At 53.6% G+C, this 10,142-nt stretch overlaps 1 protein-coding gene across 2 annotated transcripts in view; it reads left to right on the top strand.

Annotated features, from left to right (window-relative positions):
- si:cabz01090165.1 (LRR and FN3 domain-containing protein) overlaps positions 1 to 7,533 on the top strand; it is a gene marked incomplete at its 5' end in the record, with an annotated part of 23,213 nt that extends 15,680 nt beyond the window's left edge. The window contains 3 exon segments of one of the 2 annotated variants that reach the window (XR_003973398.1): positions 916 to 1,147; positions 1,793 to 2,059; positions 7,073 to 7,533. Coding sequence is in view for 1 of the 2 variants with exons in the window: in XM_030337283.1 (XP_030193143.1) it covers positions 916 to 1,147; positions 1,793 to 1,914 (354 nt within the window). 2 annotated transcript variants of the gene reach the window in all.
- Between the last annotated feature and the right edge of the window lie 2,609 nt (positions 7,534 to 10,142).

The raw sequence follows: 10,142 nt of genomic DNA, 5'->3' as shown, positions 1-10,142 counted from the left end.
GAGGGAGAACTCCACAGTAGACCAGGGGGAAGGACGCCACAAGACTTCACTGAATATATATATAGATAATAGTAATTAACGCCTGCTATGTATACATCTGTTCCTAGCAGATGGAGAGAGAGACAGTTTAAAAACCTAAGCAGAAACTTTTGTACCATTTTGTTTGCATAGATTACATAATCTTTTTGGCAATAATATAATATCTCACACTTTATACTATGCAAACTACTAATTCCACGAGTATAATTATTTTTACGTTTTATGGTTTAATTGGTCTGGGGATTGTTCAAGCTAATGGAATCTAATTAATTAGGTTTTCCATTAACTGTTGACTCTTATTGTAATGTATAATTCATTTCCAAACAAGAAGAAAGTTGGCCTGTTTTTCAAGATTAATCTGTCAAAGACAATTAGTCACAATATTGTCCTTCAAAGAAAGTATTTCAAAAGTATTAATCAAAGCTAGACTGCTACATACTTAGCTTGAAGTGCAAACGATCCAAGGACAGACTGAGACAACAAGTCATGTGTCACTATGAGTCATCTATCTGTCTTTGTGTGTCTATCTGCCTGTCGGCTGCCTGTCGGTCTGCCTGTGCCTGTCCACCTGTCTGTCCACCTGTCTCTCTGCCTGTGCCTGTCCACCTGTCTGTCCACCTCTCTCTCTGTCTGTCTGCATGTCCATCGTTCTGCCTGTCTGTTCACCTGTCTGTTCATCTGTCTGCCTGTCTGGTTTTTTATCTGCATGTGTAATCATCGTCAACATGTAAACCCCCACAATGGCCACTGGAAATGTTTGAGTCAGAAGTGGACCTGTCCCTCTAATGTGTGTGTGTGTGTGTGTGTGTGTGTGTGTGTGTGTGTGGTGTGTGGTGTGTGTGTGTGTGTGTGTGTGTGTGTGTGTGTGTGTCTCAGTTCCTGGGGGGCACTATGATCATCATCATCGGGGGGATCATCGTGGCCTCGGTCCTGGTCTTCATCTTCATCCTGCTGATGAAGTACAAGCTCCATAGCAACCACTACAAGCAGAAGTCCGCCTCGCGCCATAGCAACGTGTGCTCCCAGACCAACGGGGGCGGGGGCCCGGCCGGGGGCGCCAGCGGGCTCGCTCTGCCCCCCACCGGGGCCTCCTCCGCCCCGGGACCAGGTCTGTAGGTCCAGCACCTCAGCACTGTGATGGTCCCTCCTCCTGGTCCCTCCAAACTCCTCCCTCTTCCCCTCCGACCCCTCCCTCTTCCCCTCTGACCCCTCCCTCTTCCTTTCCGCCCCCTCCCTGTTCCGTTCTGACCCCTCCCTCTTCCCTTCTGACTCCTCCCTCTCCCCTTCTGACTCCTCCCTCGTCTCCTCTGACTCCACCCTGTTCCGTTCCTTCACCGCCCTGTTCCGTTCTGACTCCTCCCTCTTAACTTCTGACCCCTCCCAGTTCCCCTCTGACTCCTCCCTGTTCCCTTTTGACTCCGCCTATTCCACTATGACTACTTCCTATTCAATTTTGACTCCTTCCAGTGTTGTTTTGACTCCACACATTCCCCTCTGACTCCTCCCTGTTCCCTTTTTGACTCCTCCCTGTTCCGTTCTGACCCCTCCCTGTTCCGTTGTGACTCCTCCCTGTCCCATTTTGACCTTGCCTGTCCCGTTCTGACTCCTCCCTGTTCCGTTGTGACTCCCCCCTGTTCCGTTGTGGCCCCTTCCTGTTCCGTTGTGACTCCTCCCTGTTCCGTTGTGGCCCCTTCCTGTTCCGTTGTGACTCCTCCCTGTTCCGTTGTGACTCCTCCCTGTATTCCACTCCCAGGTGGCGGATGCAATAAAGGCCAGCCGTCGTCGTCCATGGCAACAGAGGGCGGGTCTTCTCTCCGGGGGACCACGGTGGTGGATTTAAACCCCGCCCACGACGACGACGCCATCTCTCAATAACACACGACCCACGGACAATCAAACCCACAACCCACCAATCAATAAACCCCAACCAATACTCCAACGCCCGCCCCCTTCTCTTTGATTTGCTGCCAGTGCCTGAAGCCAAAGCCGACCTTACGATGCAGACGGGCCTCTGTCACTGGTGAGTCTCAGCAGAGCACAGTGTGTTCAGACCAGAGCACAGTGTGTTCAGACCACAGCAGAGAACAGTGTGTTCAGTCCAGAGAACAGTGTGTTCAGACCAGAGGACAGTGTGTTCAGACCAGAGGACAGTGTGTTCAGACCAGAGGACAGTGTGTTCAGTCCAGAGGACAGTGTGTTCAGTCCAGAGGACAGTGTGTTCAGTCCAGAGGACAGTGTGTTCAGACCAGAGGACAGTGTGTTCAGACCAGAGGACAGTGTGTTCAGACCAGAGCAGAATGTGTTCAGTCCAGAGCGATCACAGTGTGCTCAATCGACAGCAGAGCCTGCTCCTGGTGTGAGCTCTCCTGCTGGACCTGGACTTGTCAGCCGCCTTGAGGTGGCGTTCTAGACCGTTTGCAGACGGTCCAGAGACCCCCTGCTGGCCGGGTGAGAGGGAGGGTCTGTGGTCCGGGACCCTGACAGACCACCGTGATCTCCCCTAGCTCAGGTTGGGGTACACCAGATCTGAGTTCAGCCGTGCTTCTCTGTGGAAGTAACCCGTCCACAGAGAGACGGCACTCCTTCAGCGAACCACACCGCTGAGAGGGAGACGGCACTCTGCGGCACTGGAGGACCTCAGTCAGCCTGAACGCCGCTGTAGAAGACGTGAGCCATCTCAGACGTAGCTGCAACAGGGCTGCCGATAAAAGCTGCTTCTTTCCATTCATCCATCTGAGTGGATCCTTGGGCCGCGCCTTGCTCTGCGCTCCAGAAAGGCTCTCGCTGAATACAGATCTGATAAATCAATTACAAAACCATTCCTTTGTATTCATTTGTCCAAAGAAGAGCTTCCTCCGTCTCCGGGGGGCGCAGAGACACCCGCCGCTGAGCCGTCAGTCGGGTGCTGTGGGTGCTGTTACCCTGAGAGGCTCAGACCCAGCAGAACACAGCATCCATGCATCCTGCTGTCACTCAAGGAGGGGGCGGGCATAAGAGGAAGGAATTGTCTGATATTACTACAACTTAAAGAGAGGAGAGATATCTCTGCTGCCTCCTACTCTATCTGCCTCTCTCACACTCTCCCTCGCTCCCTCTCTCTCTTCCTCCCTCTCTCTCCCTCCCACTCATTCCCTCCCTCTTTCTCTTTGCTTGGTTTTTATGTTGTCGCTTGGATTTCTCTTCAAGGTCGTAGCATTCCTCCTACTCTCCACCTCCTCCTCCTTCACCTCCTCCTCTCCTCCTCTTTTGTCTCCCCTCTCCTCTCCACCTCCCCCTCCTCTCCTCCTCCCCCCTCCTCTCCCCTCTCCTCAACCTCCTCTGTTGTCTCCCCTCTCCTCTCCTCCTCCCTTCTCCTCCTCTCCCCCTCCTCTCCCCCTCCCCTCTCCTCTCCACCCCCTTACAGCCCCCCCCCCTCCCAGCAGGGAGCCCCCCTCGGCTGCGGTGTGGGGGTTCCTCGCCGGGGGTCTCCCCTGTGCCGGCTGAAAGGAGGAAGCGGGACCCCGAGCGTTAGGGAGCGTTGGAGGAGGTGTTACGTCCGGTGTGTGGAGGGCAGCCTTCCTCCAGCTGGTCGCTGCTGGAGCAGGCTGGGCTGGACATGAGTCCCGTCCTGGAGCCCACAGACTGCTGGTCCGACAGGAGACGGCCCGGTGAAGGCCGCCTCCTCGTTGTGATATTAACAAAGAGGGACAGAGTCTTCAGCTGAATACGGTGTGGGGGCAGGAGAGAGGGGAGAGGAGAACGAGAGGAGGAGCTCAGCAGAGAGAGGTGTGGTTCTGGACTAGAGGAGGTGCTGGAGAGAGAGAGGTGTGGTTCTGGCCTAGTGGAGGAGCTGGAGAGAGAGAGGTGTGGTTCTGGACTAGAGGAGGTGCTGGAGAGAGAGAGAGGTGTGGTTCTGGCCTAGTGGAGGAGCTCAGCAGAGAGAGAGGTGTGGTTCTGGCCTAGTGGAGGAGCTCAGCAGAGAGAGAGGTGTGGTTCTGGCCTAGTGGAGGAGCTGGAGAGAGAGGTGTGGTTCTGGCCCAGAGGAGGTGCTGGAGAGAGAGAGGTGTGGTTCTGGCCTAGTGGAGGAGCTGGAGAGAGAGGTGTGGTTCTGGCCCAGAGGAGGTGCTGGAGAGAGAGAGGTGTGGTTCTGGCCTAGAGGAGGTGCTGGAGAGAGAGAGGTGTGGTTCTGGCCCAGAGGAGGTGCTGGAGAGAGAGAGGTGTGGTTCTGGCCCAGAGGAGGTGCTGGAGAGAGAGAGGTGTGGTTCTGGCCCAGTGGAGGAGCTGGAGAGAGAGAGGTGTGGTTCTGGCCCAGAGGAGGTGCTGGAGAGAGAGAGGTGTGGTTCTGGACTAGAGGAGGTGCTGGAGAGAGAGAGGTGTGGTTCTGGCCCAGAGGAGGTGCTGGAGAGAGAGAGGTGTGGTTCTGGACTAGAGGAGGTGCTGGAGAGAGAGAGGGGTGTGGTTCTGGCCCAGAGGAGGTGCTGGAGAGAGAGAGGTGTGGTTCTGGCCCAGAGGAGGTGCTGGAGAGAGAGAGAGAGAGAGGTGTGGTTCTGGCCCAGAGGTGCTGGAGGAGGTCTGTGTTCAGGGTCCGGGGCGACGGCTGAGGTGTGGCGGTATTCTCCTATCTCTATCTTCTATCTCCTTGCTGTCTGTCAAACTCTCCTGTCTGCACCATCTCTGCTTCACACACTGGCTCTCTCTGATACTCCTCCATCAGCCCCTCCACCATCCCCTCCTCCACCCCTCCTCCACCCTTCAGCCCCACATCTCTCCATCTCCTTCCATCATTAATCTATTACTCCTATCAATCCCTCTCGTCCACAAATCGAGCTGATGGATTTGTGATTGATTTTATGCAAACAATTTCAGATGTTATTGTTCACCATTAGCCTCCACCAGAAATACACACACACACACTCACACACTCTCACACACACACACACACACACACACACCCACACAACCTCAGGAGTGATATTTATAGAACATTCAATACCCCTGTTATTTACACAAGGTATTCCGCCTCATTCTATACAACACTCTCTGTGGTGTGTGTGTGTGTGTGTGTGTGTGTGTGTGTGTGTGTGTGTGTGTGTGTGTGTGTGTGTGTGTGTGTGTGTGTGTGTGTGTGTGTGTGTGTGTGTGTGTGTGTGTGCGTGCGTGCGTGCGCGTGTGTAGTGTTTTTCTTAGACGCATGAAGCGCCGCACCAACTTAGCCGGCAGTGCAACAGTGACACCTGGTGGTAACTAATAAAAGGCAGATTCTCGTGTTTCTGTGTATTTGAAACATTTGAGATGGATATACAGACATAGAGATAGATACATCCATCCATTAATCTGTCTGTCAGGCTGTCTGTGTAAATATACGAACGTATTTATGACAGATGGACAAAAAGGAAGTGAGGGCGACAATGGGAGAGAGAAAGAGAAGGGCGAGAGCATTGGACTGGTATGGAGATGTGTGTGTGCATGTGTATCCGCGCTTGTGTGGGTGCATGTGCTTGTTTGCGTGTGTGCGTGTGTGTGTGTGTGTGTGTGTGTGTGTCTGTGTGGGTGGGTGGGTGTGTGTGTGTGTGTGTGTGTGTGTGTGTAGCAACCGGGCCGACATAAGACAGATTGGTGCCACTGCATTATGTCGACTTCCTCCTTCCACTCCTTTTCCCTCCCCCTGTTCTCCCCCCTCTCCCCACTCTCTCTCCCCCCCTCTCCCCTCTCCCCTCTCTCCTCTCTCCCTCCTTTCCCCTCTCCCCCTCTCCTCTCTCCCCTCTCTCCTTGTCTCCCCCCTCTCCTCTCCCCCCCTCTCCCCCTCTCCCCTCTCCCCCCTATCCTCTCCCCCCTCACTCCCCTCCCTCCCCCTCCTCTCCTATGCTCTAGATTTCCTCTCGTTTGTCTCTTACTCCTGATGTTTTTCAGTTTGTATTATTAACTGTTTTAATTAAAGGCAAGGCATGTTTATTTATACAGCACAATTCAGACACAAGGCCGCTCAAAGTGCTTTACAGGGTCCAAAGTAAATCAGGAATGAAATACATCAAGAATAGAATACTCGTGAGAAACGTGAACAAAGAGGAACCACACTTCAACCCAGAGCCAATCGGTGCTCCTGTGGGTCCACCAATCAGCCAATCACGTGTCGGCAGTGGCGGCTGGTGATCAAAAATGTTGGTGGGGCACAGTAATAGACAGGGGGTCTGGGGTTGCCCCCCCCCCCCCCCATAATTTTTTTTTAATTTAATAGATTTGATTTCCTGTATTCTGGTGCATTCTGGGGATGGCCACTATACCTATTACCAATAACCTACTATTCATTCAGATTCATAGCCTACATCCTGACTTGCAGGGCCTGGACAAGCTTACACTGCATATACAGACCTACTTTATGGTCATTCCACCAGCCATTGCTATTTGACCCATTGCTGCCGAAAGACTAAATTAATATGTACCTTACTTGCTCCTTTTAAGTACAACATTGCTTGGGGAGTCCTTTCCTCCGCTGAAATGGGTGGAAAGTGCTTACAACTCTCTGCTAGTTAGCAATCGATCTCTTCTCTACATGTTGTGTTGCACGAATGCTGCTGAGGGAGGTAGCCTATTTGATTGATTCGCTGAATTGTCCAATCATGTGGTGATAACAAAAAAGAAAAGCGATACCATTGGCCTGGGGCGCACTGGTGCGACCCGAGGGCGAGTTTTCTTGCGCCAATGAAAAGCTGTCTCTGCTTGACAGACAGCAAAAAGTTAGCGAGCTTAGATTGACTTCAACGTGGCCGGCGCCCCTGACTTGGAGGAGGGCTTTATTTCGAATGACCAATAACTCGCCTAGCCCAAATCATTGACGTTCAGACGCATTTAAATGGTTGCTGGCAGTGACAAGTATATCACACAATTAAACGCGGATAAACGCTATGTATTTTAGTTGATTTACTTCTTATTGATAATAGTTGATTAATAGTTGGCAGATATATTCAAGTGAATGATTCACGGAGGGGCGGCGCCCTAGCGCCCCCTATTGACCCTCCGCCGCTGCGTGTCTGTACTGACTCTCTCCCTCCCCCAGGTGGTCCATCCGGGTGGGACTCACAGGCCCCTCCCCCGAGACCAGACAGCAGGAGGGCCCCGACCACGCCCCCCCCCACCCCCCGAGCCCCGCCCCCTCCCAGGAACACACCTGATCACATGACCCCCAGGCCCCACGGACAGGAAGTGACCTCATGACGCACCGCAGGCCGGGGTGGCCTGGACGGACCTGAGGACCTCAGTGGGGCCAGGGGGCGTCCTGTGTCTGGCTGGACGCGGTCCCAGAGCCCCTCCCCTCACACCAGGAGGAGGAGGAGGAGGACCCCCGCCACCCCCCCCCCTCCTGGCCTGGACACGTGGGTTGACCTTTGGCCTCAAAGCACCGACTGATGAACCCGACCTCGAACTCTTGGAGCACTTTACCGTCCGTCCCCTGACCTCCTCCTCTTCGTCTCCTCTTCCTCCTCCTCTTCGTCTCCCCTGACCTCCTCCTCCTCCTCTTCCTCCTCCTCCTCTTCGTCTCCTCCTCCTCCTCCTCCTCTTCCTCCTCCTCCTCTTCTTCGTCTCACCCTCCTCCACTTCCTCCTCCTCCTCTTCGTCTCCTCCTCCTCCTCTTCCTCCTCCTCTTCTTCGTCTCCTCCTCCTCCTCTTCCTCCTCCTCCTCTTCGTCTCCTCCTCCTCCTCTTCCTCTCCTCTTCCTCCACCTTCTCCTCTGCGGTCACCACGGGAGACCCGGCAGCGGCTGGGCGAGGTCCTCCCCCCTACCCACCCCAGACCTCGCCCCCCCCCTGGACCACCAACTCCCCCCGGACCCCCCCGCCCCCCCGGCTGGCCCAGGATAGAGCCATGAGGGCCGGTGTGGGTTCAGTGGGGGTCCGTGTTGGTCTAGAGACTCTGTGGAGCTGACCCCCCCCCCACCCCCCCATGAAGACGTTTGTTCCATGGGGGGGTGGGCGTGGCCCTCCCCCCCCCCCCATGAAGACGTTTGTTCCGCGGGGGGCCGGGCATGGCCCTCCCCCCCCCTCCTCATGAAGACGTTTGTTCCGCGGGGGGCCGGGCGTGGCCCTCCCCCCCCCCCCCCATGAAGACGTTTGTTCCATGGGGGGGCCGGGGCCCCCCAGCGTCATGTTGCTGTGTGCAGTGTCTGTGTTGTGACATCGGAGTCCTGTGGTTTCATACCAACGTCTTACTTTGAATATTACAAAACGAAACGGCCACCATAAGGTTAAAAAAGTACAAGATACAAAAATGGGGATTTTCTGCTTTCATAGATACAACTATGTGGATTTATAAAGAAATAAAGAGGTATTTTTCTTGAAGAACTGGCCGGCTGGGCTGAGTGTTTCAATCAGCGGACGTCACTCTGACTGAAGGTTTGTCTTCTAGATTCAGGAGTGGAGACCCTTCATGATGATCAGACCAGACGGTAAGGAGGAGGGAGGGATGGGGGAGAGAGGAGGGAGGGAGAGAGATTGAGGGAGGGAGAGAGAAGGAGAGATGGAGGGAGAGAGGGAGGGAGGGAGAGGAGAGATGGAGGGAGGGAGAGAGATGGAGGAGAGATGCAGGGAGAGAGAGAGAGAGAGAGAGAGAGAGAGAGAGGGAGAGAGAGAGGAGGGAGGGGAGAGGAGAGGGAGAGGAGAGAGGGAGGGAGGGAGGGAGAGGAGAGATAGAGGGAGGGAGAGAGCAGGAGAGATGGAGTTATTTATGAGACCAGAGGGTAAGGAGGAGGAGGGAGAAATGGGGGAGAGGAGGGAGGGATGGAGGCAGAGAGAAGGAGAAAAAGAGAGAGGAGAGATGGAGGGAGGGGAGTAATGGAAGTAGGGATGGAGGGGGGTGGGGGTTTGGCGGAGGGTTGGGAGGGAGAGAGGTAGGAATGGACAGATGAGTTTGAGAAGGAGAGAGTAAAACAATGTTAGATTGAGTTTTATTCAACGTGGTTTCATCATACATAAAAGTTCCACATGGCTACACGCAGAACGCTGTCGTTCTCGAGTGAAGCTTCAAGCCAGCAGGAGGAACATCAGAGTGGAACAGAGACGGAAAGAGGGGAGAGGAGCTGGACCTAAAAGGAAATGGAACGGGTCTCCTGAAGAAAGACGTAACAAGAATCAAAGATCTTTATAACCGTTTAAAAGTATCATGATCTAACCTCCTCTAGTTTCGATCTGTAGCATGAGGAACGAAGACATATATTTTCGGAAATAGCGGCAGCTACTACTGGGTCTGTGCTCATAATAAGAAGAGACTACGCCACTGTGGGTGTAGTTCTCCCGTGCGCCGCCAGAGGGCAGCGGTACCGCGGATGGCTCTCGAGAGGAGTCCCGTCCGCAGCTCAGCACATCTAACTAACAACCCTCTAGTGTTAGTTTGGCTTCTGGACCCCAGCCAGCGGCGGCCACTAAGTTCGAATCCCCAAAATTATGATGGGGGACCAATTTAATTACAAAGAGTTACTAGATGATAAAGACGAGAGAGGTAGTAGATGATAAGGCGGAGAGAGTTAGTAGGTGATAAGGAGGAGAGAGTTACTAGAAGAGGACGAGGAGAGAGTTAATGGATGAGGAGGAAAGAGGTAGTAGATGATGAGGAGGAGAGAGTCTCTCTCTCTCTCTCTCTCTCTCTCTCTCTCTCTCTCTCTCTCTCTCTCTCTCTCTCTCTCTCTCTCTCTCTCTCTCTCTCTCTCCAGAGGGTGAGAGAGAGACATAGAGAGAAGGCTGTTTGAATTGAATTGAATTAAGTTTAGTTGAGAAGAAAATAGACTGAGATTCTGTTTACTGTCAATAAAAGAAACAGTGTTGTTTTGTCTACTGTCCCTACTGTCAGATACCGTCAACACAGTTATGTGTTTACGTGTGTTGTGTGTGCGTGTTGGGGTGAGTGCATCTGTGTGTCTTTGCATTTGTTTGTGTTTACATTTGTCTGTAAATGTGCGCATGTGCTTGTGAATGTGTGTTTGTGGTGTGTGTGTGTGTGTGTGTGTGTGTGTGTGTGTGTGTGTGTGTGTGTGTGTGTGTGTGTGTGTGTGTGTGTGTGTGTGTGCGTGCGTGCGTGCGTGCGTGCGTGCGTGCGTGCGTGCGTGCGTGTGTGTGTGTCACTGCAGCGTGAGAACC

Source organism: Gadus morhua, chromosome 16, assembly GCF_902167405.1.
Source record: "Gadus morhua chromosome 16, gadMor3.0, whole genome shotgun sequence".
NCBI classification, from domain to species: domain Eukaryota; kingdom Metazoa; phylum Chordata; class Actinopteri; order Gadiformes; family Gadidae; genus Gadus; species Gadus morhua.
This window is presented reverse-complemented; position numbering and strand designations above follow the sequence as displayed.